Source organism: Chlorocebus sabaeus, chromosome 10 (assembly GCF_047675955.1).
Source record: "Chlorocebus sabaeus isolate Y175 chromosome 10, mChlSab1.0.hap1, whole genome shotgun sequence".
NCBI classification, from domain to species: Eukaryota; Metazoa; Chordata; class Mammalia; order Primates; family Cercopithecidae; genus Chlorocebus; species Chlorocebus sabaeus.
Genome location: NC_132913.1, coordinates 3,492,746 through 3,518,233, shown reverse-complemented (window position 1 = coordinate 3,518,233; position 25,488 = coordinate 3,492,746). Strand labels below are relative to the sequence as shown.

The window sequence follows — 25,488 nt, the reverse complement described above, 5'->3', positions numbered from 1 at the left end:
TCATCCAAAAACAAAAACTGGGTAGGTCAGACTGCACCAGGACGTCCCAGGGTCTTTGCTTGAATTAACATCACCAAATTATATTAAATTTTTGTGGTTTTTCCTCTTCAAGAGATTTTGGCTTTTTTGGTAAGGTCAGTCTCATGTGAAATATCTCACAACGAACCTCTCTGGAGAAACCCAAATCTTAAGAGCTAATGACTGCTTGCTCACGGAACTAGGCTCTAAAACACCAGTGGCATTGCCACCAACCACAAAAACATACACAAGGGTGGGGTCACAAGCAGCACAGAAGACATCCAAGCTGACTGAATACTATCTTGTTGCCTGTCTTCAAAAATAAGACAACATACCACCATTCCATATAAATCAAGTCACATGTTTAAAAAAGAGGCAGGACAAAACATTTATCCATTATGATTTATTCTCTACAATACTTCGTTAAAGAGTTCAATGATTTGCACTCAGAAGTTATATAGCCAAGAGGCAACCAAGTGTAATACAAAGAATTGGTCTGAAGTCTTTGCACTGAAGGCCATATAGTCTCTTGCTTCAGGGAAATAAGAACGAAATGAACAAAAAGAACACAGCTCCCTAGGCTCCAGAATCTCAATAGAAAAGAACATCAACAGTTAGTGAAATTGTAGATGTCAACACATCATGGAAAACAGATCTTGTGCAAAATATTAACACCCAGGACTTTTGTATAGATGATTTTTATTATAAACAATAAAATATATGTAATGTAATGTCTCAACTACAAACCTTTCATGTTGAAAGGGTCTCTAACATGAGTTGTTTTATTATGAAGCGAAAAAGTTTTAAGAATCTCACAGTGGAAATAATCCAACACCGACAAACTCTAGTGATCAAAGACATTCTCTTTTAATGGAAAACAAGGACAATTCATAATTACAGAGAGAATGTCCTAGCTGTGGGTATTATGAGACAAGCCAACTTTCCAGACCAAAAGGCACTCACAGCTAGGGATGAAACGAACTCCGAACCAAGCCAGAGAAGTTGGGCTGGTCCTTGAAAACAGTGGTTACCTACTGTCCAGCTTGAGCAGCCCAAGGACAAAGGAAACAGCAGAACACATTCCCTTTTCTTTAAACCTACCATGCACACTGCAGGTACCGGCCACCCTCATCACTGCTTTGGTCAAGCATGCAGAAGGCAGTTCAGTTCCAGTTCGGAGCTGTCTTCTCCCTATGCAAAGCTGCCACATGGATGATCCAGACTTGGTATTTTTCCTGAGAGCCACCTGCTACACACTTTCATGAGGCGACCACAACCGTACACTTCTAGACCGCTTCCTGACTAGGCCCCGTTCAGGACGGATACTGACAATGTCCATTCCTCACGGGGCCAAATGGTTCCCCTTGGTTGACTCCTGAGTCCCCTTGACAAAGCAAGAAGAACCCAAGCGTTTCCATTGCTGGACTGGTGTGGGAGCATGAGGGAATGTGCAGGGAGTAAGGCCTCTTCACTCCAAAACCACTGAGCCCACTTCAGTGTGGTGCTGGGCCTAAGCAGCCCGATTCTTGTGCACTGATTTTTTTTTTTTTTCCCCATTTCTTGGGTTTTAAAATTTTTCTATTCATTTTCTTAAATGGCAGGTTTCCTACCCCCCCTCAATAAAATAAAATAAAATAAAATAACATACATTGGAGAAGACAAATAGGGCAACATTTCTACAAGAAAAAAATCGGCTTGAGGAGCATGGCACTGTAAATGCTTGCATGACCAGTCTCACTGAGCGTGCTCAGGGGTGAAGGTTTAGCACCAATTTTTTTGCTTTTTTTAATCTTTAGAAATTAAACACAACTTTTAACATAGAACACTTGAACAGTAATGAGTGTAGCCCTATGTATCAATACTGTTGTACAAATTGGAGGTGGGTGGCTTAGTCCGGAGCTGACCACCCTGACATCATCAATCCATGGCACCTAAGAGTAACCGTTGCCACGTTTTTAACAAGACATTTATTCTCAGCAGCAGGAAATCATGAAATGACCCCTCCATCTTCATTTACATTGCCAAGGGAAACGCAGCAGGCTGCAGGAACCCACACGGCAGTGAAGGGCCGCGGCCTAGGCACCGTCACCCACGTTTCCCTCGCACATCCCAGGTCCTCCTGAGCAGCACAGGATGGTGTGGAGCACACCCACTCACCCTTGCCCATCCCTTCCCACACACTTGCCAGCGATGCCTAGAACAGCACAGGTGTCCTTTCTCAGACTGTGCCCCCGTCCCCTTCCCCATTCCTGGAAGAAGAAAATGCAGATGATCTTTTGAATATTTGCCCATTTCGGAAAGCCACACCATCACCACATAAACTGCAAAAAATAAATTAAATAAAAACGTTATGTTCACTGGGTGGACACCCAATCCACTTCAAGAGTTCTCTAAGCATGTTGTTGAAAGCCAGTGTCACATCCTTAGGATCCTTCTTCCAACTGGCCACTCTTCCTGTGAATCATTTTAGCAGTGCCTTTGTAACGATATTTTCAAAGCATCTTCCAAGTCCCCTAGTTCTATGAACTTTGCCACCAAATAAGTGAAGAATAGGCAAGGAGAGAGGAAAACATTGCTGACAGCGACTGGGACATCAGCGACAATGGGAAAGGGAAGTATGTCAGATGAAAGTTTGAAAGACCTAGAACAAAATGAGCTATTTGGAAATTTGCCCTGGTGGGGTGAAGATTCCCAGCATGTTAGGCAAGATAAAGATCCACCTTGTGTAATTACACCACTGTTTTCTGAAGTCCTGGAAAGGACAGAAACATCAACAGTCTTCCCACTTCTACAGGCAAACTGGAAAAAGGAACTGCCCTGCTTACAGGCCCCTCGGATGTCTGTCTGAAAAGAAAACCAGCTCAGAGACCCTGGGTTCTCTCCTATGATGTGTCCTCCCCTCCTAAAGCCCAGCTCCATCGCTTGTTTGCACGTGTGTGCTTCTGAGAACCTAGGTCCAGCTCTAGGCACTGCTACCAGCAGAGGAGTGAGGTAGCCGGGCGGTGCAGAAGAGGTCTCTCCTTTGGCACCTGCGTGCAGTGATGACGGCGGGACCTCCCATGCACACTCCATTCCGTTCCTCGGCAGGCTACACCGCGGAGCTCTGTTCAGTCATCAGGAGACTCGATGCAGGAAGAGTGCCAGAAAATCCAACTGAGAGTGGGATGAGGATGAAAATCTTCACGGCCTACTGAGCAATGAGATCTGCAACGCCACCCAAAGGGCTTCCGATCTTGATGTGGGTCTCTGTCCAGGAGCCTCGAAGGACTCGTGGTGCCCACGTCCAACCCTAACGTGGCGTCCACTTATGAAGCATGGAGGTTGTAATCAACTCTTGGTACGCAATAAACTGGAAGTTTAAAAAAAGGAATTTAAAACAACCTAAAAATGTTTGTTGGTCTCCGTTGCCCAGACTGCCACGGGAATACACCTACTTCATCTGGGGAGGCTGCAGGGGTGTGTGTGGGCTCAACCTTCAGGGATCATCCATTTCAGCTTCCAGCGTGTGGCCAACACCCATGTGGCAAATACCAGACAAGGGTCTTCTGAACCCACACAGGAATTCCCACCAGTCATGGAGGAGCCCCAATCCAACAGAACCCCATATTGAGGAAAGGCTGAGATAAGGCTTGGGCCCCTCAAGTTCTGTTTCATTCAAGGTAACCCTACCCTCCCTCAGTCAGCGGGAGGCAGACTTGGCAACGGAAGCTAGCATCATAAAATGGTGCAGTAATAGAAGTAACTGGACCAGGAAGAGGAGGCATCTGCTCCAATGATGTCATAGCCATTGGCGGCCACAGGGGGGTGGGACTGGTCATGCAGCCGTGTGTCAGGAGTAATGATTGTAGAGGGGCGGGGCATGAAGAGTGCCGTTCTGGAAACAGTGCTGTCGGGAAGCAATATACTCTGCGTAACTGATTGTCACCTTCTCACTTCGGTACCTGTATGAGGAAATAGGAAAGGGTATTAGGAACCCCAAACGCTTCATTCTGTAAAGTCACTCAGCAGAGAAAAACCAAAAGCTTATTCCACATTTTGAAAGAATAAAATGGAAGACCAAGAGCAATCTTACTTACAGAAAATGAAAGACAGCACAAGAAAACAATGCTGTTATTACAAATGAACAAGATGAAAAAGCACGATCACAACTCCCCCTGAGAATGTGTTTCAGCACATCCCACCTTGAAACACTACACGTGCTTATCATCAGGCTGCTCGTAAGCAATCCGCTACTGGGGTCTGGATGAAGAATTTCAAGGTCAAATTACACGGGTGGCAGATTGGAAGATGGCTGCACCAAAACCCAGTGCAAATTGCGTATCTACTTTCAGAGTAAATGTGATACATTTGACAGAAATGCAACCTCAATTTGCATAAGAGCAACAAACAAGTTATTATAACTAAAAGGGACACAGATACCTAATTCGGGGTCAGAGTCTGCCGAAGCAGGCTAAAGGATCCTCGGGGTTCTATAGGATAGGATAGGGCTCACTCCCCAGATGAATATGCCATATCACAGGGTCGTCCGAACAGAATTCATAGCACTTTGGCTGTGCTCTGGAAAGAGCCATGAGTCAGGATGCGAAGCATGGGGTGTTACAAACCTATGGAGCCTACTACAGACCACAGGAGCTGGGTGTGACAATCCTTACCCAGAGCCATCTCTTTCCCACTGTAATCACTCCTCCACTGCAAGGTGATTATTCCTGAATTTTGACAGGGAAATGGCTGTTCAAATAAATTATAATAATAATAATAATGCTTTGTATTTGAAGAGTTTTTTGTTTCTTAAAAATTTTTGGAGTCCAAAGCATTTAAAAAACACTGGGTCATCTTCCAAACAGACCTGTGATAGTATATGATTATTCAGCATTTTACAGATGAGGGGCCCAGAAGAGGCCCACAAAAGCCCATAGAAGCTAAACCTCTCAGTGTTCCTGATTTCAACAGGGATGAGAAGAGAACTAACATCTCCTGAACACCTACAATGTTGACTGGCCCCAGGCTAGAAGTTTTCCATCCATTACCTTGGCACAGCCTCAAACAACTCTCAGGTATTATCATTCGCATCTTACAGACAGGGAACAGGCTCAGAGAGGTAGAACAACTGGCTCAGATCACACAGCTAGTAGATGTTGAGCTGGGGTTCCGACTGCAAGTCCGTCTACATTCTACCACGCTAGGCGGCCCCCTCCTAGAAGCGCTCCCCACAAATGAGAGGCATTTCCTTTTCACCTTCTGTAAAAAGCATCTTCTGACTCTCCTGCATCTCCTGCCACCTGACTGCATGTGCGGTCAGAAAGCGGCACCTCAACCGACTCTGGACTTCCAGAGAGAGCCGTCTCCTAACCTCAGTCTCCCCCTCAGCCTCCCAACCACGTGGGTCTGGCAAAGCCAACCACAGCCTGCTCCAACTGTGCCCCCAGCTCAGCTGTGGAGATGCACAGGATGCTGGGAGAGTCTCTGCTTTTGCTGCCACTGCTTCCTCAAAACTTGAACTTCACCCACACTTCTTTGATTTAGGGACATTCACAGAGAAAACTTCTTCCCCATCCCATCAAAGTTATCCTCCATTCAACCCCAACTAAATTGAAATGATAAGGAAAACAAGACAATGGCTTACCTGGTGAGTTTGATCGTTTTTCTGAATTCACTGGTAATTGGAGCTTTAAAGCCACCTTTCCTGAGCAAGGAGTCTATTGTCTGGATCTGATCCCAGTCTGAGGAGGAGAGAGGCCACGCTGAGGTCAATGCACATCTAAGAGTAAGGCATGCTCTTATGTGGCCCGTGCAAAGAAGAGAAATGGGACTCAAGAAGCAGCCGAGTCTGCTAAGGCAGAGGAAGCCCTGGGCACTGACCCCCACGTACCTGACGCCCAGTCTGTCTGACAGTCCCGTGGAGACTCTGAGACATGAGATGATAGCCCGACACATGCCATAATGGCTGTCCCCAGGCTCCCTGCTCCTGCGTCCTTCCTGTCAGATGTTACCCCAGTATAATTATCTAGGAACAAACATGGTTCCAACTTAGACCAGCCTATTGGCCTAGTGCTGGTCCCCAAGGCTGCTCTGTAGGAAGAGAGGAATTTACATTCTGCAACTTCTATTTCTTTGTGTGATCTTCCTTCAATGTGATGATTTTTAGGATTCCTGTTTTGTATGGTAAAAAACTGACAGCGAGAAAGAAGCTAGCTGCGTGTGGTGGCTCACACCTGTAATCCCAGCACTTTGGGAGACTGAGGCAGGAGGATCACTTGAGCCCAGGAGTTCGAGGCCAGCCTAGGCAATATGGTTAAACATCATCCCTACTAAGAATGCAAAAATTAAGTGAGCATGTGGGATGCGCCTGTGGTCCCAGCTACAGGGGGCTGAGGCGGGAGAACCATCTGAGCCCAGGAGGTCAAGACTGCAGTGAGCCAGGATCACACCATGGCACTCCAGCCTGGGTGATAGATAGGAGGAGACCCTGTCTTAAGGAAGAAATAAAGAGAGAAAGACAGGAAGAGGGCGAGGAAGGAAGGAAGGAAAGAGCTGTTCCCTCAGGAAGGGCAGAAAAGTTGTTCATGCATGTACTATTGTGTTATTCGCGCACATTCTTTTCTTTTGAGACGGGGTCTCACTCCTGTCACCCAGGCTGAAGTGCAGTGGCGCAACATTGGCTCACTGCAACCTCCATCTCCCAGGCTCACATGATCCTCCCACCTCAGCCACCCAAGTGGCTGGGACTGTCAGGTGTGTGCCACCACACCCAGCTGAATTTGTATTTTTTGTAGAGACGAGGTTTCACCACAGTGCCCAGACTAGTCTTGAACTCCTGGGCTCTAGCAATCCACCTACCTTGGCCTCCCAAAGTGCTGGGATCACAGATGTGAGCAACTGTGCTCAGTCTCTTTCTTAACAGATAAAACCAACTTCATCAAATTGAAAAACCAAAGAAAATCCCCTAAATTACTATGCTACGTGCTCCAAAGTTTTTATTTTTCCAACCAACTTTCAAATGGCAAAAGTAATTTGATTATTTACCTATTATTTACACCTCCTCATTACAAAACATGGTATGCCTCCTTGTACAGAGTGTTAGGTTTATGACCTAAAAGAGGTGGCTAAAAGGTTTGCTTTTATGCCACATATACACTGCTTTTGAAAAAGTTAAAGCACAAGCAAAAAAAAAACCAACCAGGCAATTGCTTTCCGTGTTTGCTCATGATATATACTTCATTGGGTATTTTTTCTCTATTCTAGGTTCATACCCAACAAATACTGTGTTTCACATATTATTTTCAAAAACAGACTAATTCCAAGAAAGAAGGAAAACTGCACTACGTATCAGAGAATGCACACACAACATGTAAAGGTACCCTTCTAGATATTCTTTTAAAGAGAAAATCTGCTTGATCCACCCTACCTTTAACGTCCCCATCAGAAGAACTTAAATGTTACTGAGTCCTTTTCTTTTTTTTTTTTTTTTGGAGACGGAGTCTCGCTCTGTCACCAGGCTGGAGTGTAGTGGCGCGATCTCGGCTCACTGCAACCTCTGCCTCCTGGGTTCAAGCGATTCTCCTGCCTCAGCCTCCCGAGTAGCTGGGTCTACAGGCATGCACCACCATGCCCAGCTAATTTTTGTATTTTTAGTAGAGACGGGGTTTCACCATGTTGGCCAGAATGGTCTCAATCTCTTGACCTCGTGATCCACCCACCTTGGCCTCCTAAAATGCTGGGATTATAGGAGTAACCCACCACGCCTGGCTGACTACTGAGTTCTTTAAAAAACAGTAGGGACTATGTTTACACCCTTTGCCATGTATAACATTGTTTAATGATTTGTCATCCAAAGTTCGATACCTACTGAATTCTACAATATGGTCAGGTTGATTCATAGTATTTTGCTACAATTGCCACTGTAGTTCAAGGGGCCAAGAAATAAAACTATTTATTGAAAAGAAGTGTTTGAAATAGCAGGCGAGTAAGTGATTTATTTACCCTTTTTCTTTTCCCAGCTCCTAGACCTTTTTGGAAATTTACCCTTGGTTCTACAGGAATTTGACAGGTATTAAGAGGCAGAAAGGCCCTCATTCTTAGTTGCAGTTGGGCTGAAAGATGACATACTTCACTTTCTTGCCCTTTAATTGGCACCACTGCGAATGATACTTGTCATTAAAATCCCATTCATCCAACTCACCTTGTTCCTTAGCAACCTCAGGTAAATATGTGGCTGTACGTTTGACACCTTTTTCATTAATGAATTCAATTCGAATCCCATGGACCCCTACCTATAGAAAAAAGTACAACCAAGTAAATGGCATTTACTTACTCTAATGGAACTTCAGTCCCCACATATAAATCCACATTATTTCCTGACCAGCTTAACACAGGCCTAGAAAAGGGAGAGTTTCTTGCATTTCATGACTAATTCTATCTCAGGAGGTATAGAGGCCAAAGAAAGTTCTGCTTTTAGGGAAGGGTCGAGAGTATGTGTAGCCACCTCTGAAAATATGAAGGTAGGAGAAATGAATTCTTTAAGTAACTCATCCAGGAATTGTGAATGTGTTACCTTGACCCTATCCCATTAAGTCAGCATGCCACTAGATTTTTATCTGGGGTCATGATCCTTCACATCTGATTCCTAATAAAAACTTTTACTCAGCCAGGTGCAGTGGCTCACGCCTGTAATCCCAACAATTTGGGAGGCCAAGACCGGTGGATTACCAGAGGTCAGGAGTTTGAGACCAGCCTGGCCAACATGGTGAAACTCCATCTCTAGTAAAAAAACACAAACGGTTGGGCACGGTGGCTCACGCCTGTAATCCCATCACTTTGGGAGGCCGAGGCAGGTGGATCACGAGGTCAAGAGATTGAGACCATCCTGGCTAACACGGTGAAACCCTGTCTCTACTAAAACTACAAAAATTAGCTGGGTGTGGTGGCACATGCCTGTAATCCCAGCTACTCAGGAGGCTGAGAGAGGAGAATCGCTTGAACCCAGGAGAGGGAGGTTGCAGTGAGCCGAGATTGCCCCACTGCACTCCAGCCTGGCAACAGAGTGAGACTCTGTGTTAAAAAAAAAAAAAAAAAAAAAATTAGCTGGGCATGGGGTGGTGGGCACCTGTAATCCCAGCTACTTGGGAGGCTGAGGCAGGAGAATCCCTTGAACTCAGGAGACAGAGGTTGCAGTGAGCCGAGATCACGCCACTGTACTCCAGCCTGGGCAACAAGAATGAAACTCCATCTCAAAAAAAAAAAAAAAAAAACAAGCAAACAAAAACTTTTACTCCAAGGCTTGCCAAGAGAGATCTGGAATATTTTCTTTTACTCCATTATTTCTTATTAGACATGGAGAAAGATGTAAACCAAGCAGACTAGGGAGAATCAGGAGAAGCAAGCCTTTACACTGACATTTCTGCCTACTCTTGGTACAGGAGCACCTCTTCTGTCACCTATGTTGCCCACAATTGGTTCCAAACTGAGCCTTCACATTCTTATGCCCTCTCTCTCAATGAAGGAGATACATTGCCATGTACTAACCCGAACCCAAATGCAACGAGAGATGCAGAGTTCCAAATGCGGCTGTTCTCACCTCCCAGTCCAGGTAATCACTGGCATCCTCAAAGTTAGTAAGGAGGGAGACAGAGCAGAAAAGTTTAGGCAGCTCCTCTCGGGTCAGGGGGGGAAATCGGCTGTCCTTAAGTGCACTGGAGGGGGACAGAAAACACAGGTAAGGCTGCTCTGGAGTCAGGAGCCAACATCAGGTGCCACAGAGCCCCCATATTTATGAATCTTGAGCTATTCAGAGAGTATCTATTGTTCATCAACACTAACATATTAAAAACAACTCGATGCTATTAACTGTCTGTACTTCAACTGATAAGTGACTCACCAGATTAAGCCCCTTACATGTCCTGATTACCAAAAAGAGAAAACTCAACATACATCACTTAGAAGAAATAAAGTCAGGCAGCTATTTCTGATTCTAGCCAATTTATCTACAGTTCTTAACGTCTGGTGTCATTACCTGGTTAACGTGTATTCCCTGAGTCCTGAATGAAGATTCATGGCTGAGAAGGTCCCAATGCAGCCACGAAGCCGCTTGTCCCGCCCTGTCTTCCACGTCACAAAGAGCGGACTAAAAAAAGCAAAACACAAAACATTCTCCAGCCCCAAATTAATCATGGATAAGAACAAAACCTTTTGGCTTTGTCCCTATTCATTTCTGTTATTGCCAAAAATCCCTCTTTTCGGACTTGCCAGCTCCCCAAAGGACTCTCTGCCTTTCTGAAAACGGCACAGCCGCTGGCGGGAAACAGGACACCTACGAGGCACCATGAGGAGAGGCTCCGCGTGGCGGTGCCCGTGTTCCCTGCTGACAACTTTAACTCACTCTGCTGCCCAATGGACATGCTCCTTTCCTCTTTCTCTACCCAAGACTCCACTTTTTCTTCCAACTCTCCAGTTTCCTCTTCCCTGAGTCTACGTATGCAGGTAGCCATGCTCCCCAGCTGTGTCTTTCATGACGACACACCTCACCTGCACAGCCCCCTTCTCATCTGTAATCCCATGTTGTTGTTCCATGATCATGTTTCATGATCATGTCCGCCCCTGACAACTACAAATATCTCTGAAACTACAAATATCTCTGAAAATAGATTTTCAGAAAAGAAAAAAGTTCCCTCAAAAAACCTTTTTTAATTTTTAAAAAAAGATTTTAAAAGGCCGGGTGGACAGGCCGGGCGTGGTGGCTCAAGCCTGTAATCCCAGCACTTTGGGAGGCCGAGACGGGCGGATCACGAGGTCAGGAGATCGAGACCATCCTGGCTAACACGGTGAAACCCCGTCTCTACTAAAAAATACAAAAAACTAGCCGGGCGAGGTGGCGGGCGCCTGTAGTCCCAGCTACACGGGAGGCTGAGGCAGGAGAATGGCGTGAACCCGGGAGGCGGAGCTTGCAGTGAGCCGAGATCCGGCCACTGCACTCCAGCCCGGGCAACAGAGCGAGACTCCGTCTCAAAAAAAAAAAAAAAAAAAAGAAAATATAAAAATTGGCCAGGCGTGGTGGCAGGCGCCTGTCATCTCTGCTACTTAGGAGGCTGAGGTGGGAGAATCGCTTGATTCTGAAAGGCAGAGGTTGCAGTGAGCCAAGATTGTGCCACTGCACTCCAGCCTTGACAAGAGTGAGACTCTGTCTCAAAAAGGAAAAAAAAAAATAGATTAAAAAAAGAGATGGGGGGGTCTCACTATGTTGCCCATGCTAACCTTGAACTCCTGGGCTCAAACGATCCTCCCACCTCAGCCTCCTGAAGTGCTGAGATTACAGATTACAGGCATGAGCCACCGTGCCCAGCCAAGAAACCTTTTTATTAGCAGTTGCCATTTTCTGTTTCTAGGCCAAAGTCACACTTCATTAGGCTATATCAGATTGATAGTGACAGATTTTTTAGCAAGAGGTTTCAAGGCCTGTTCCCTCTTCCTGAAGTCTCTCCACACTAATGCCCTTACCTCTTGGATTCTTGAGTTAATAATTTCTAGAGGCAACTTAAGTTTTCAAAGTTATCTGCTTTGATCACTGTCACAAAGGGCCCCACAGCAGCTCTCCCGTCTAGCCATCTTTTCCTTCCAATAAAGCACCTGCACAGCACCAGCCAATGCTGCAGCCCCAAAGCCTACTGAAAAATCCTTCAAGACAAGGCCTCCATTGCCTGCAGGATGGAAATGCAAAGCCCTGAATATGACAGCCTAAACCTTCCCTAAACACCCACATCACCACCTGTTCTTCCAAACTGTGTCTCTCTCTTACATGGGGCACCCTGGATCTCACTCAGGCTTGGGATCTCCACCTGCTCAGTCAGGTGTTTTCCAACCACGTTACCCCAGGGTGACAGTTCCCAAAAAACCGAGCACACCTCCCTCCACATTTCCTCTCCTCTGATGCACTCACAGAGAACGACTTCCCCTTAGCTCTGTGCGTGTGTGCTCTGCCGACCTGACAGGTCTCAGAGAACAACTCCCCTTAGCTCTGTGCGTGTGTGATCTTAGCCCTGTGCGTGTGTGATCTTAGCCCTGTGCGTGTGTGATCTTAGCCCTGTGCGTGTGTGATCTTAGCCCTGTGCGTGTGTGATCTGCCAACCTGACAGGTCTCCCAAGGGAAGAGGCTCCTTTTCTTCACACCCTCTCTATGCCCCAGCCAAGGTTTTGCAGTCTCTGTATGCAACCAACAATTGAGGAACGAATAGTCTCATATCAACGAATACTCCAAAAGCATGCCCCCAAAACAAAAATAAAAAAACAGCAATGCTCTTCAAAGCCAGCTCAGAGTGGCTTCCAATTCTGAGGAAGAAGAATATGCTAGCATGGAGTTTTTCAGTTTACTTTATACATATTGCTTATTTAAGTCACTGAGACCAGCAGAGGTCTTGGGACAAGCAACAAAGAATTTTCAGCTAAAAATACTGAAGCAGATTCTGATTTTCTTGATGGGATGTCAGTGGCCCTACAGCTTTACCAAGGGATTTCTCATGAACAAAGTGAGGGGCCCCTGTCAACCAACTCACAGATCCCAATGAATGAGAGCTCCTAGTCTCCAGCCTAGCCCTCAGACTTCCAACTCACCTGGACTTCAACACTATGGGGGTCCCCAGTGGTATGGCGTGACTTCCCCACTTGCGAGGTTAAATGACCTACCCACTGCCACGTGAACTAACAGAAGAGCCAAGAATGAACTCACTTGATTTCCAGAACATTAACAAGCCTACAGCCTCCTCCAAATGTGAACTGTATTTAAAACTGTCTGGACATTTCTTATCATTCTCTTCCCATTACCCTTTCCTCAAATGATAATAAAGATTTCCAAGCAGCAGATCTCTCGAATCACCCCAGAAAGATGTCGCCATGCCTTCCTCAGTGGCCCCAGCACCTGATTTACTCACTAGGGGTCATTGGTGAATCTAGGAAGTCGTGGCTGTGGGAAGCCATAGAGGTGACAGTAGAGTACGTCGAAGCAGTAGCAGCACATCTCCGCGGTCACCACCAGATTCTTAGTGGTGTTGGCAGTTCCATTAGGCCGGGGAAGAGGGCTCAGCGCTCCCGATGCGGGATTCATTCGTGTGATGGGAGAGTTTCCAGGTCCCAGAGTTAAGTCTGACACATTCTCCCGTCCACTGCTGCTGTCCACATGCTGGTGGTTTTGAAGAGGTCCTGAACTAGAGCCGGGGACAGTTGTGGACTGATTCCCGTGACTGTGCGTTCCACTTCCAGATAATTTGGGCTTCTTGACCCCACAACAGCCTGCTGCCAACTTGGGCTCGAGTGGGGGAACACAACGTCTTTTTCCCATCCTGATTCAGTGCTCGAGGTCTGGAATGCTGCAGAACCCTAACCAAAATGAGGAAGTTAAGCATTAATTGGAATGGTTAGTTAAAAGGAGAGAAAAAACATCAAAGAGAAAGAGTCTGCGTGGACCAGCTAAGAGCTGTCAAATTCCTTCTCCCACTGCAACCTCCAGGTCACGTGACCAAAAAGGGTCACAGACCAGGAGAAGAAACCCCTAACCTTTTCCTAAAAGAGAACTAATTTTTATTTTCCACAAAATTTCCATATGACTACCGTGGCTGGAGGCAGGCACCAAGCAGCTCCCTGTTCCCCAAGAGTCCCCAGGGCAGAAGACAGGGTGGGGCAGCAGCCAGCGTGAAGCTCGCCGAGGACATTTCCAGACCGCCTGGAGGACTGCGCACGACCTGTCAGACTCATCATCATGATGTATCTACCTTTTTTAGAGACTCCAAATTGAACCATCCTATTTTTAAAGAACTCCAGAGGAACTTCCATGATTTTCCTTGTTAACCACATCCTTGTGCATTTTCCTCATCACTAACTACAATCTATCTTCGTACTTTCAGCCCCAAACCACAGCGAGGATGAAAAGCAGTTGGCTGTCACTCTGAAGAGGGCACATCTTCTAACACAAGGCTCCCACCTTTCTGTCTTTGCAGCTCTCCTCCTCCAGCCCCCTCATTCTCTTTGGTTCCCCTCTGAACTGACTCCAATTTCTATACATCTCCCTATCCTTTCAAGACCCCATTCAAAAAACCTGCAACCTAGCAGAAACCTTTATCCACACGAATGACCCAAGCTTCACAGACCTTTTGTGAGGTGGCGGTTTCTGCCCTGTCATAGCCAGGCAGACAGAGACAAAGCCACCCAGCTTAACAAAATGTGGTGTCACATGGGCTGGGCAGCCACAGCCTCCTCCTAGCTGATGATGCGAACGGAAAGAAGGGATTTTTTTTAATTTTTTTTTTTTTCTTTAAAAGCCCGCGGTAAAAATGTTTGGCCATAACACGACTAAGGTCCTCTCTGTTGTCCGAAAAGTGTCACTCCTCAACAGAATTAGGAAAATAGAGCCTAGTTATTTCAACGTTGACAACAGTGAAGTTTCTAACTACAGAAAACTAAGCTTTCTCTCGAGTCATTGTATGTTATTGTTTTGGCCAGAAGGAGAGAGAAAGAAGGGGAAGTGGGGGTAGGGAGAGAGAGAGAGAAGAGAGATTTGCACTGTCCTACCTAAATTTTCCCATGTGATTTGGACATGTAGTGTATAATTATCTTTTTAGGCGTTGATCTACAAATAGTATTTCAGTTGTAAACTCTAACCTTTTAAATTTCAAATCAAATATTTACACACCATTTGCAATGCCATTATTTCCAAACAACTTGTCACTTTACGTTGAATGATACAAACATTTTATAAGGATTATTTATGTTCTTCATATATGCTGATTCATAACAAAATATACATCTAGGACATTTCTGATTGAGATCAAAGCCCTCTGTGGCCCAAGAATAATAGCTTGTACACTTAAATGTCTTGCTTGCAACAGGGGCTTTCTCTGTCTCTCTCTTTCTTTCGAGAGACAGGTCTCACTCTGTCACTCAGGCTGGAGTGCAGTGGCACAATCATAGCTCACTGCAGCCTCCAACTCCCGGACTCAAGTGATCCTCCCGCCACAGCCTCCCAAAGTGCTGGGACTGCAGGTACGTACCACTATGCCCAGCTACTTTTTTTTTTTTTTTTTTTTGAGATATGGGGGTCTCACTATGTTGCCCAGGTTGGTCTCAAATTCCTGGCCACAAGCGAGGGATCCCCCACCCCTACCCCAACCCCACCCACTGGCTGGACACGGTGGCTCATGCCTGTAATCCCAGCATGTTGGGAGGCCGAGGCAGGAGGATCCCTTGAGCCCAGGAGTTTGAGACCAGTATAGGCAACATAGGGAGATCCAGTCTCCAAAAAAATTTAAAAAAATTAGCTGAGTATGGAGGCACATGTCTGTGGTCCCAGCCACTCGGGAGGCTAAGGTGTGAGGACTGCCTAAGCCCAGGAGGTTGAGGCTGCAGTGAGCTATGACCATGGCATTGCACTCCAGCCTGGGCAACAGAGCAAAGCCCTGTCTCAAAAAAAAAAAAAAAAAAAAAAAAAAAGGGTTGGTGGGGGCGGTGCAGTGTGTGGTGGGGATCCTCTCACTGCAGCCTCCCCAGGAGCTGTCAGGTGTGAGCCACACCTGGCTTCTTTTTGAGAAAGTCTTATTTACTCGATATAATAAAACCTCCAATGACTACACTGTTTCTAAGCATGGATGTCACTGTCTTATTTGGACTGTTGAGACAGGAAGCAGAGTGTCTTGGTTTTTTAAAATGCTGCCTCCAAAGCCAGGTGGCCTGGGCTCAAATCCTGGTTCCTCCACGATTAACCTCTTTCTGCCTCAGTTTCCTCAAAACAGGAATAATAATAGTATTTGCTTCCTAGGGTTGTGAGGTGAATTAAGTAAGTTTAATATATGTAAAGAGGCTCACGCCTATAATCCCAGTACTTTGGGAGGCCGAGGTGGGCAGATCACCTGAGGTCGGGAGCTCGAGACCAGCCTGACCAACATGGAGAAACCTCATCTACACTAAAAACACAGAATTAGCCAGGCATGGTGGCACATACCTACAATCCCAGCTACTCGGGAGGTTGAGGCAGGAGAATCACTTGAACTCTGGAGGCAGAGGTTGCAGTGAGCCGAGATCGTGACATTACACTCTAGCCTGGGCAGTAAGAGCGACACTCTGTCTCAAAAAAAAAAAAAAAAAATATATATATATATATATGTAAAGGGCATAAACTAGTGACAGGCATGTGGTAAGCATCCATACTTCCAGCTGCTCTTATCATCTGGGTTCTCGGTCCACTGTTCTCTAGGAGGGCAACTCCTGGGGGACCAGTACTTGGCTGTGCACTCTGGGCTTACAGAACTTGCACGGAGCACACACTCTTCAAACAGGGTTTCACTGAATCCTCTAAAGCACTCAACAAGGCAGATGATGCTACCACCATTTTACGTTTTACATCGTCCACACGGCCACTAAGTGGCGCGCTAGATTTTTTGTTTTGTTTTGTTTTGAGATGAAGTCTCACTCTGGCCCCCAGGCTGGTGTGCAGTGGCGCAGTCTTGGCTCACTGCAACCTCCGCCTCCCACGTTCAAACAACTCTCCTTACTTGGCCTCCCGAGTGGCTGGGACTACCGGCACGTGCCATCACATCTGGCTAATTTTTGTATTTTTAGTAGAGACGGGGTTTCACCATGTTGGCCAGGCTGGTCTTGAACTCCTGAATTCAGGTGATCTGCCCACCTCAGCCTCCCAAAATGTTGGGATTACAGGCATGAGCCACCGCACCTGGGCCAGAGCTAGGATTTAGATCGCAATCTATGTATCAGGCTCTATGGCCTGGAACTACAAGAAAGAATGAGTCTTGCCAATAATATCCACTGGATTCAGTCTCTTTCTTCAGGGCAGGATTAAAAAAAAAAAAAAAAAATTAAATTCTGGACTGGCCGTGGGGGCTCACACCTATAATCTCAACACTTTGGGAGGTCGATCGAGGTGGGAGGATGACTTGAGCCCAGGGGTTGGAGACCAGCCTGGCAACAAAGTAAGACATCTGTCTCTACATAAAATAAATTAGCTGGGCATGGTGGCACGCACCTATGGTCCCAGCTACACAGGAGGCTGAGGCAAAAGGATCACTTGAGCCCAAGAGACCCTGTCTCAAAATAAATAAATAAAAATTTAAATTCTAGGGTATGTTAAGAACTAATCTAACAGCTTATAGAATCTTGCCAACAAAAATGGAGCTGGGAAAAAACCATGAAAAACCAAGCCCAAAGTCAACATCTCAGCCATCACCTGGAAAATTGTCCCCTCATCCCAGGGTCATTTGAACCCACGATGGGTGTCACTGGCCTGAGTTCTCACTTGACTCTACTTTGTGTGCAACTGTGGGCAGCAAGGTAGAGATACAGGTTGGATGAAGCAGCAGGACTGTATTCCCAGAGAGCTGGTGTTTTAACAGGGCCCTGAGGCTCTGCACCTCTAGAGCCTCAGAATTCAAAAAATCAAAGGGGAAGGATAAAATGCAAAAGCTAAAAAAACCTTTCATCATTCTCATTACACCAAACCACACCTGAAGGAAAAGCTACATGTCGTGAGATGGAGGCAACAACTCAGACATTCTCTTCCAGGTGGTATCAGTCACCTGACTGGTGAAACATCCCATAACAGAGCAACAGAAGGGATTTTCAAACCACACCAATGCAGATGAACTCAAGTCTAGAAGAGTCTGCCTGCACACCACGTACAATCACTGACCGCAGTGGCAGCTGCTGTCTAGTGTTTACAGTTCCCCCACATCTTCCAGCTGTGACTTGCAACGAACAGAACCAACCACAATCTTTGGCCCTTTAGACCCAAGCATTTCTCTGGAGGCCACTAAGTAACCAATTCAACTGACAGTCTCAGTTGAGTCTTAGTGACCAAGAGCAGAGTTAGATATTTTCTGCATCAAAAATATACTAAAGGCATTTCTTATAAAGCTTATTCCATAAATTCAAATCTATGGGAAATTTCGAACATGAACAAAGTGGAGAAAACCGTATACTCCACAAATAGTATAATAAGCCCAACATTTAAAAATGTCCAACCTGTGGCCAATCTTACTTCATCTACACCTCTGAGCATCACCTACTCTCTCTACCTCTCATCCTTCTACACAATTTTTTTTTTTTTTTTTTTTTTTTTTTTTTTGAGACGGAGTCTCGCTGTATCGCCCAGGCTGGAGTGCAGTGGCCGGATCTCAGCTCACTGCAAGCTCCGCCTCCTGGGTTCACGCCATTCTCCTGCCTCAGCCTCCTGAGTAGCCGGGACCACAGGCGCCCGCCACCTCGCCCGGCTAGTTTTTTGTATTTTTTAGTAGAGACGGGGTTTCACCGTGTTAGCCAGGATGGTCTCGAACTCCTGACCTCGTGATCCGCCCGTCTCGGCCTCCCAAAGTGCTGGGATTACAGGCTTGAGCCACCGCGCCCGGCCTACACAATTATTTAAGGCAGGTTTTTGAGGGGGCCAATCTTCTACTTATCTGCCAACAAAAAGCAAATATTAACTTGATATAGTTTGCGTATTTGTTGCTGCCCAAGTCTCATGCTGAATTGTAATCGCCAATGTCAGCTGTGGGGCCTGGTGGGAGCTGACTGGATCACGGGTGGATTTCCACGAATGGTTTAGGACCAACCTTTAGTGCTGTACTCCTGAGAGTGATGACAGTGAGTGCCTTCTCTCAAGACATGGTCATTTAAAAGTGTGTGGCACCTCCCCGCAACTCTCTGTTGCTCCTGCATTTGTTATTTACGTGCCCGCTCCCGCTTTGCCTTCCGCCATGAGTAAAGCTCCAAGGCCTCCCCAGAAGCAGATGCTGCCACGCTCTCCGTACAGCCTGCAGAACCCTGAGCCAATTAAACCTCTTTTCAAAAATAAGTTACCAGTCTCAGGTAGTTATAGCAATGCAAAAATGGCCTAATATATGACAACTACAGGCAAAGAATGTAAAGTAAACCAAGCTGCTGGTAATAAACAAGGGCTTCTTAAACATCAACCACTATCAATGAATTTCATCAAAATGTTCTCTTTAGGTTCGAGATTCTCTAGTCCTATTCCAACAATGTAGGTGTCTCATCACAACTAAGTAGTTCCCGACTCGGCTCTCAGCACTGCCCTGCAATGATCAAGAGACACCTGGTCCTCCAGCAGCCCGGCTTTCTGAGTACAGGGTAAGGTACTTCAAACTAATAGCGTTCTAATAGATCAGACTATCTGTCTGGTCAGCTAAAAACAAATGCTCCACTGAATGCCATGCTCTACCTCTTCTAAATCTGTGCCCGCCAAACTTCCCTGCCAAACTTTACAAAAACGACCAAGGACGGTACTGTGAGCACAGTACAAATTACCGTGAAGCTGGTTCATCTGAAATAAGAGAAGCCAGGCGCAGGAGCTCACACCTGTAATCCCTATGCTTAGGGAGGCAGAGGCAGGTGGATAGCTTGAGCCCCGGAGTTTGAGACCTGCCTGGGCAACATAATAAGATCCCATTCTCCACAAAAACGGAAGGAAAAAGACAAAAAAAGTTTGAAATCAGGTGTAAAAACCCTTGCTTTATAAAAGTATATATAACCAAGACCCTTTCAGGACTTCAGCTGGTTACTCGTACAAAGCTCATCTCAAGGGCCATGATGAGAGTCCACAGTAGCGATCCCCTTTTCTTCCTGTTCATCCATTAGGACCACCAACAAGAATAAGCTAGTTAAAACTAGGTTTCCACTAGATGGAAACAATACTCGTGCTTCAACAAAAAGCTGGCAGAAATCACAGGAACCACTGTTTTACCACCTCTTAAGACCTCCTAACCTTGCAGGTGTCAAATCAAGTGTGTCCTCAGTGCTTAAAGTCACCAGCCTTTCTCAGTTATGCTGCGGTGTCCCCATCTGACCTGTGCTTGCAGGGACGTTCTCTCCTCTCCACCTGATGTACACACTCAAGGGGGCCCTGAACTTCATGAGGGCCCGCAACGAGGGCCACTCAGTGACTCTTCCTCCCTCTCTGTGGGGACCCTGAGCACTGCCCTGCTATTTGGAGCAGCTTACAACTTAAAACCCAGCACTGAACTCAGCATCACCCTGAGCCTGAGAGGCCGCGGGGCATCTGTTTCATCTTTCACGGCACCTAACATGGTGCCCTACATACAGTACACACACACACACACACACTGCTGATCGTCACCAACAATCTTATCTACACATCCAGTAATTTAAGTTTGCCTGCTGACAGTGGACTATCGCAGAACCTGCGGATGACTGAATTATAAGGGCCTATTCTTATCAACAATCTCCATTCTATTCAGCCTAAACCAAGGGATAGTTTAATAATTATTCATAGCAAAATGGATAGCCACTGTGGATAATTCATTTTAAAAATCAGGTCAACTATCACCTAAATTCACTTCTTGGTCCAATGTATGCTGGCAGCTGTCGTCCTTAACAGTAGCTGTCAGTTCTGGAACTGGTTTTGGGTGCCATTTCTAGGTGGTTCAAGGCTTTCTTTTGATAGACCAGACAATCTAAACTGTGGTTGGGAAGAACTATTTGTTCCTTTTAGAATGACGGAGCACTTTCAGAACTACCCACTGGAGAGTTTATTTGCCTGGGTGGCCACTTGTGGTTTCAGGGATTAATACAAACTATTTCTCATACACTGCTAGTATTTACAAACCAGGTATTGAGACTGCTATTGACATGAAGATGTGATGATGCCCTCACTCACGTGTCTGGCTGGGCAAAAGGACCTTCCTCTCTCACTGCAGGTCCCTTCCAAGGCTACTAAGTCCACTGAAAACAATAATTCACATTTTCCAGAGCAGCTCCCCTCTTCAGGGGACAGAGCCTAGATTCTGAGGTTACAATCTCAGCTCAGATCCCAAGTCTGACTTGCCACGTACCAGCTACGCAACTCAGGCAAGTTTTCACATCTCTGTGGACTTGGGCGCCTGCTACCACAGAGGTTTATTTGTGAGCTGTGAAAGACACGAAAACCACCTGGCAGTTCTGTGGCACATAACTACTATCTAGTAAGTGTCTGCTGTTACCAATACTACTTTACCCCATGGATAAAAGTAGCGTCGGTTATAAAAATAACACAGCTCTGAGTGCTTACAATTTCTAGAGAAATAACAGCCTCATAATACAATTCAATTAAGAATGACCTTGTAATCTGAAAGATCATATTATTAACGTGGGATTATTACTCCCATGACCTTGATGGTTTCCTTCTTTGGAGAGCAATGGCTTCTAATTAATCATCCACTGCTTCTTTTCATTCTGAGATGCCAGAAAACACAGAGAAAAATACTTGGCTGCCTTGAGAGTTGTACAGTTTTATTCCACTAGAGTCCTCATTTAAGCTTACAGACATACACTAAAAAAGAGAGTAAATTTGCTAAATATGCTATTATTGTAGACATCTTGATAGATATTGAATACCGATTTAAAAAATTGTTGTCAAAGTAGTTAGGTTTACACAACCATCAGATTAAAGTATCTAGAAAAGCCTAAAGGTGGGGGGAAAAAATCTAGATTCACCTTCTGAAGACATGCCTCAAAACAGCTTATTCGAGGGCATGACCTCATGAAGATTTGAGAGGTGGGAAAAAGGCCAAGAAAAAGGGGGTCTCTGCATTTTCTTCTGTTATCATTTAGCATTCAGATGTTTGCTCAAATCAAGTTTTCCACAGAAGGGAACAAACTGTTGTTTCCTTTGTGACACAGACTTGAGTTGAAATTCAATTTAATAATTATATTATGGGTACTGAAATGGCACCTGAGCTATAATTCTGTCCTACTTATGGAACTATTCCAGGAAACAGTCAGAAAAACCCACATACATTCTGGTAACCGTACCAAATAATCATTTATTTTTGAAACCCCCAGCATACACACACCCAAAACATTTGGTGTGTGAAAATTTTCCCCCACAAATCACAGACCTACCTATATAATTGTTCCTTTTTGTTTTGGAGACAGGGTCTCCTTCTGTGGTCCAGGCTGGAGTGCAGTGGTGCAATCACGGCTCACTGTAGCCTTGAACTTCTGTGCTCTAGAGATCCTCCTGCCTCAGCCTCCCAAATAGCTGGGACCCCTGCCATGCACCACCACACTCGGCTAATTTTTAAAATTTTTTCCTTTTGTAGAGACGGGGTCTCGTTATGTGGACCAAGCTGGTTTTGAACTTTTGGCTTCAAGCAATCCTCCTGCGCTGGCTTCCCAGTTTTGGGATTTACAGGCACGAGTGACTGTGCCCGGACTTTTTAAAAAAAAGAAAAAAAAAAGAGATGAAGTCTTGCTATGTTGCCCAGGCTGAAGTGGCTATTTACAGGGCTCAAGCGATCCTCCTGCCTCAACTTCTCAAGTTGCTGGGGCTCCAGATGCATGCCACCATGCCTGGCAACAATTGTTTTTAAGCTTTATAGATTTTTAAAAACATAAAGAACTCTTTTTTTTTTTTAAAGACGAAGTCTTGCTCTGTCGCCAGGCTGGAGTACAGTGGCATGACCTCGGCTCACTGCAACTTCCACCTCCCAGGTTCAAGTGATTCTCCTGCCTCAGCCTCCCCAGTAGCTGGGACTACAGGCACGTGCCACCACGCCCAGCTAATTTTTGTATTTTCAGTAGAGACGGGGTTTCACCATGTTGGCCAGGATGGTCTCGATCTCTTGACCTCGTTATCCACCCAACTCGGCTTCCCAAAGTGCTGGGATTACAGGCGTGAGCCACTGCGCCTGGCCAGAACTATACATTTTCATTTCAACTTAGCTTAAAGAAAAACATGTATCTAGGAGTCAAGACTTTTTTCACCTCCCCTCTGTTTTCTATGTGACCTGTAGCAAGGTGCCAGATTTTTCTGGGCCTCAGTTCTTTCATTTGTAAAATAAAAACATTTGTCCCCTACATCCCTCAGAGGGGCTGGGGGGCTTCACCGAGAAGTGAAGCACTCTGCAAACTCTCTCCTAAGTGTTAGCATACTATCATTAATCAACTTAAGAGGACAGAGCCGTCATAATTTTTCCCCAGAACTTTGTTTCAAGTTTACAGTGAAAAATTTTAATTATTTTCAAATCTGTGATGGGATTTTCCGGGAAATATCATCACTATTGCGAATTTCGGACAAAATGTTCCAAAAGTCTTTGAGGACTGAAACTACAGAAAAGAGAACCAATAACTGACTTTGATCAGGAACTGCATTAACCTCTGAGTTAATTACCCTAAAAGTTAAGACAACCTTTGTGGTCGTATTGAGAAACGAATTTGGGAAGGGTGGGGAGCCAGATCTTACACACTAGAAATATGAAGGAAAGATCATGCCACGCCACCACCTAGCTCACTCTAATGGGGGTACAGAAAACAAACTTGCATATTTAAATTATTTTAAAAGGGAGTAAGTGGAAAAACTTCATCAACATTAGGATCCCCTCACGGAAGTAGAAAAATACGAATGAACAAAATACACCTACATCCCAAAATCCAAGCACATGCCTAAAACCAAAAACTACAATGACGCTCTATTCTAAATATGTCCAAGATAATACTCACTGAAAGCAGAAAGTTTGTATTGCCAGAGGAACAGCTACAACAGAGGAGGGGAGCTATTTTGTCTCTGGAATGAATTTTCTTCCTTCGGATTCCATTCCTTCTTCCTGTACCTAAGACGGAAATGGCAGGTGCAGTGAACAAACACCCAGGTAGGGCAGAGGTAAGATACACACGGTTTCTGAAAAACCACAACTCCACAGAGCAATTTCGGGGCGGGGGGTGGGGGGCGGGCACAGCAAATAGCTAGAGAACAGGCTCTCCTTATTTCAAAACCTTTCAAACTCTAAATCTGAGGCAGCAGTGCAGTCCCATGCCCTGAATCATCTCATCCTTAGCGTCATCAGCAAGAGGGGAGGATGGTGAGAATCAAAGGTTTGATTTATTGAACTCGAGCATTAAAACTTCCCCACCACCGATGCAGAGCAAAAGTTGCTCTCAAGCCAGGAGAGACCATTTAAAGGCTCGCCGCCGGTTTCAGAACACAGATAAATTTCCCAATCCTCTGCAAAGACAGCACTGAAGAATTACTGGACAGCACGCCGGAGGCAGGGACCTGAGGGCAGGCCATCTTGCTATGCCGGGAGGAGAGGGTCACTGTTGCTAAGAGTCATTCATCCTTACTGTCAGTCTCGAAGAAATCTCTTCCTGATCGCTTCACCAACTCTCCCCACTAGTAGAGAATGGAGCTACTCCCAAAGATGTAAGTAAACAGGAGACTGTTTACATCCCCTGTGGGTGGGAGAGGCCCCACCCACTCTATCCGAGGAGAGGGCAGTGAAAGAGGATAAGGCCCAGAGGGATAAGGGTGAGGGAGCGTGGCAAGGAGAGGAGTTCAGATCAGGACAGGGAATGGAGGAGGGCAAGGAGTGAAGGGCACAACCCACAGCCTGGGAAAGAGAGAGGCATGAAACCCAGCGTGTCAGGTGGACGGATCACGGAACAGGGGTCCAGCGCAGGTTAAGGAAGGAGGGCCCAAGGGTAGGGGTGGGAAAAAGAGAAGAGGAGGAGGAGGAAGAGCGCGTGTGAAGAGTGTTAAGAAAACGACAGGCCAGAGCAGGGAGGGGAAAAGCAGGCCGAGGGAGAGGGTGAAAGGTGAAAAACGAGGGTATGAGGAAAGAGGGTCCGGGGCGCTGGGGAGTTGGGGAGACGATGGAGCGACGGGTAGAGCAGCTTGGGCCGAGCCGCGGGGGTGGAATCCAGACGCCGGGCGGGGGAGGGGGCGGCGGGACGGTGGGTGGGGGCCACCAGGCGGCGCCGGAGACCACCAAACTTTACAACGAGCGAGCCTGCTTCCTGGAGGGAGTGCAGACAAGGACCAGGAGCGGGAGCCCAGCCTCGGGGCCCGGGGCACGGCGCCGCCCGCCCCTCCCCGGCAGTGCCTCCCGACCCCCTGCCCTCCGCTGGGACAGGGCCTGAGGCCCCCCCGCCGCCCGGGACCCCTCCCCCACGCTGCCCCGGGACCCTCGCCCCAGGACCGCGGGGTCTCCTCCTGGTCCCGCCACCCGACCCGGCGAGAACAGGCCCGGCGGGCAAGGCGGCGGCGGCCCGAGGGAGGCCTGGCCCGGCAGCGGGGAGGAGGAGGGCGCGGCGCAGCCTGAGTTTCCCACCTTTTCTCCTGGCCCAGACGCGGCTGGGGCGGACGGGACCTCTCGTGCTCTGCCTCCTCCTCCTGCTTCATGGAGCCATGCGCCTGGGTGGGGGCTCCCGAGAGAAGCTGGCCCGCGGGCGGGCCGGACGCGCGGCGCGGACGGGGCGGGGCGAAGGAGGCCGGCTGGCGGAGGAGGAAGCGGCGGGGCGGCGGCGGCGGCCGGGAAGAACTAGAGGTATTCCCCGGGCGGCTGGAGGACTGAGTCGAGCCGGGACCCGAGTCCTCCGGTATCCCAGCAGCCACCGGAGGCAGTGAGGTAATGGAGGAAGAATGTAGGGAGTCCTCCAGTGGACCACACTCCCTCTAGCGAGCCGCGGAAACCA

At 46.8% G+C, this 25,488-nt stretch overlaps 1 protein-coding gene across 5 annotated transcripts; it reads right to left on the bottom strand.

Annotated features, from left to right (window-relative positions):
• Nucleotides 1–406: 406 nt before the first annotated feature.
• On the bottom strand, nucleotides 407–25,464 carry AMMECR1L (AMMECR1 like). Of its 5 annotated transcripts, XM_073019587.1 has the most exons (10): nucleotides 25,125–25,464; nucleotides 23,518–23,627; nucleotides 15,995–16,113; nucleotides 12,936–13,380; nucleotides 10,028–10,138; nucleotides 9,593–9,707; nucleotides 8,198–8,288; nucleotides 5,888–6,022; nucleotides 5,642–5,738; nucleotides 407–3,959 (listed from the first exon to the last, which is right to left on the bottom strand). In XM_073019587.1, the coding sequence occupies exons 4-10, from the start codon at nucleotides 13,340–13,342 to the stop codon at nucleotides 3,848–3,850; spliced, it is 1,068 nt and encodes a 355-aa protein (XP_072875688.1). In that variant the 5' UTR covers nucleotides 13,343–13,380; nucleotides 15,995–16,113; nucleotides 23,518–23,627; nucleotides 25,125–25,464; the 3' UTR covers nucleotides 407–3,847. The 5 variants fall into 5 exon arrangements, with proteins under 5 accessions (XP_072875688.1, XP_007962778.1, XP_072875687.1 ...); XM_007964587.3 differs by lacking the exon at nucleotides 15,995–16,113; XM_073019586.1 differs by lacking the exons at nucleotides 15,995–16,113; nucleotides 25,125–25,464 and adding an exon at nucleotides 24,139–24,687.
• Nucleotides 25,465–25,488: the final 24 nt, after the last annotated feature.

Bases quoted from the DNA above. Each gene is read 5' to 3' on its own strand.
- AMMECR1L (XM_073019587.1), bottom strand. From the start codon at position 13,342: ATGGGAAAAAGACGTTGTGTTCCCCCACTCGAGCCCAAGTTGGCAGCA. The intron at 9,708-10,027 runs GTAATGACACCA...GTCCCCCTCCAG, and splicing joins AGGGAATACACGTTAACCAG to TGCACTTAAGGACAGCCGAT. The intron at 3,960-5,641 runs GTAAGCCATTGT...TTCCTCATACAG, and splicing joins AAAACGATCAAACTCACCAG to GTACCGAAGTGAGAAGGTGA.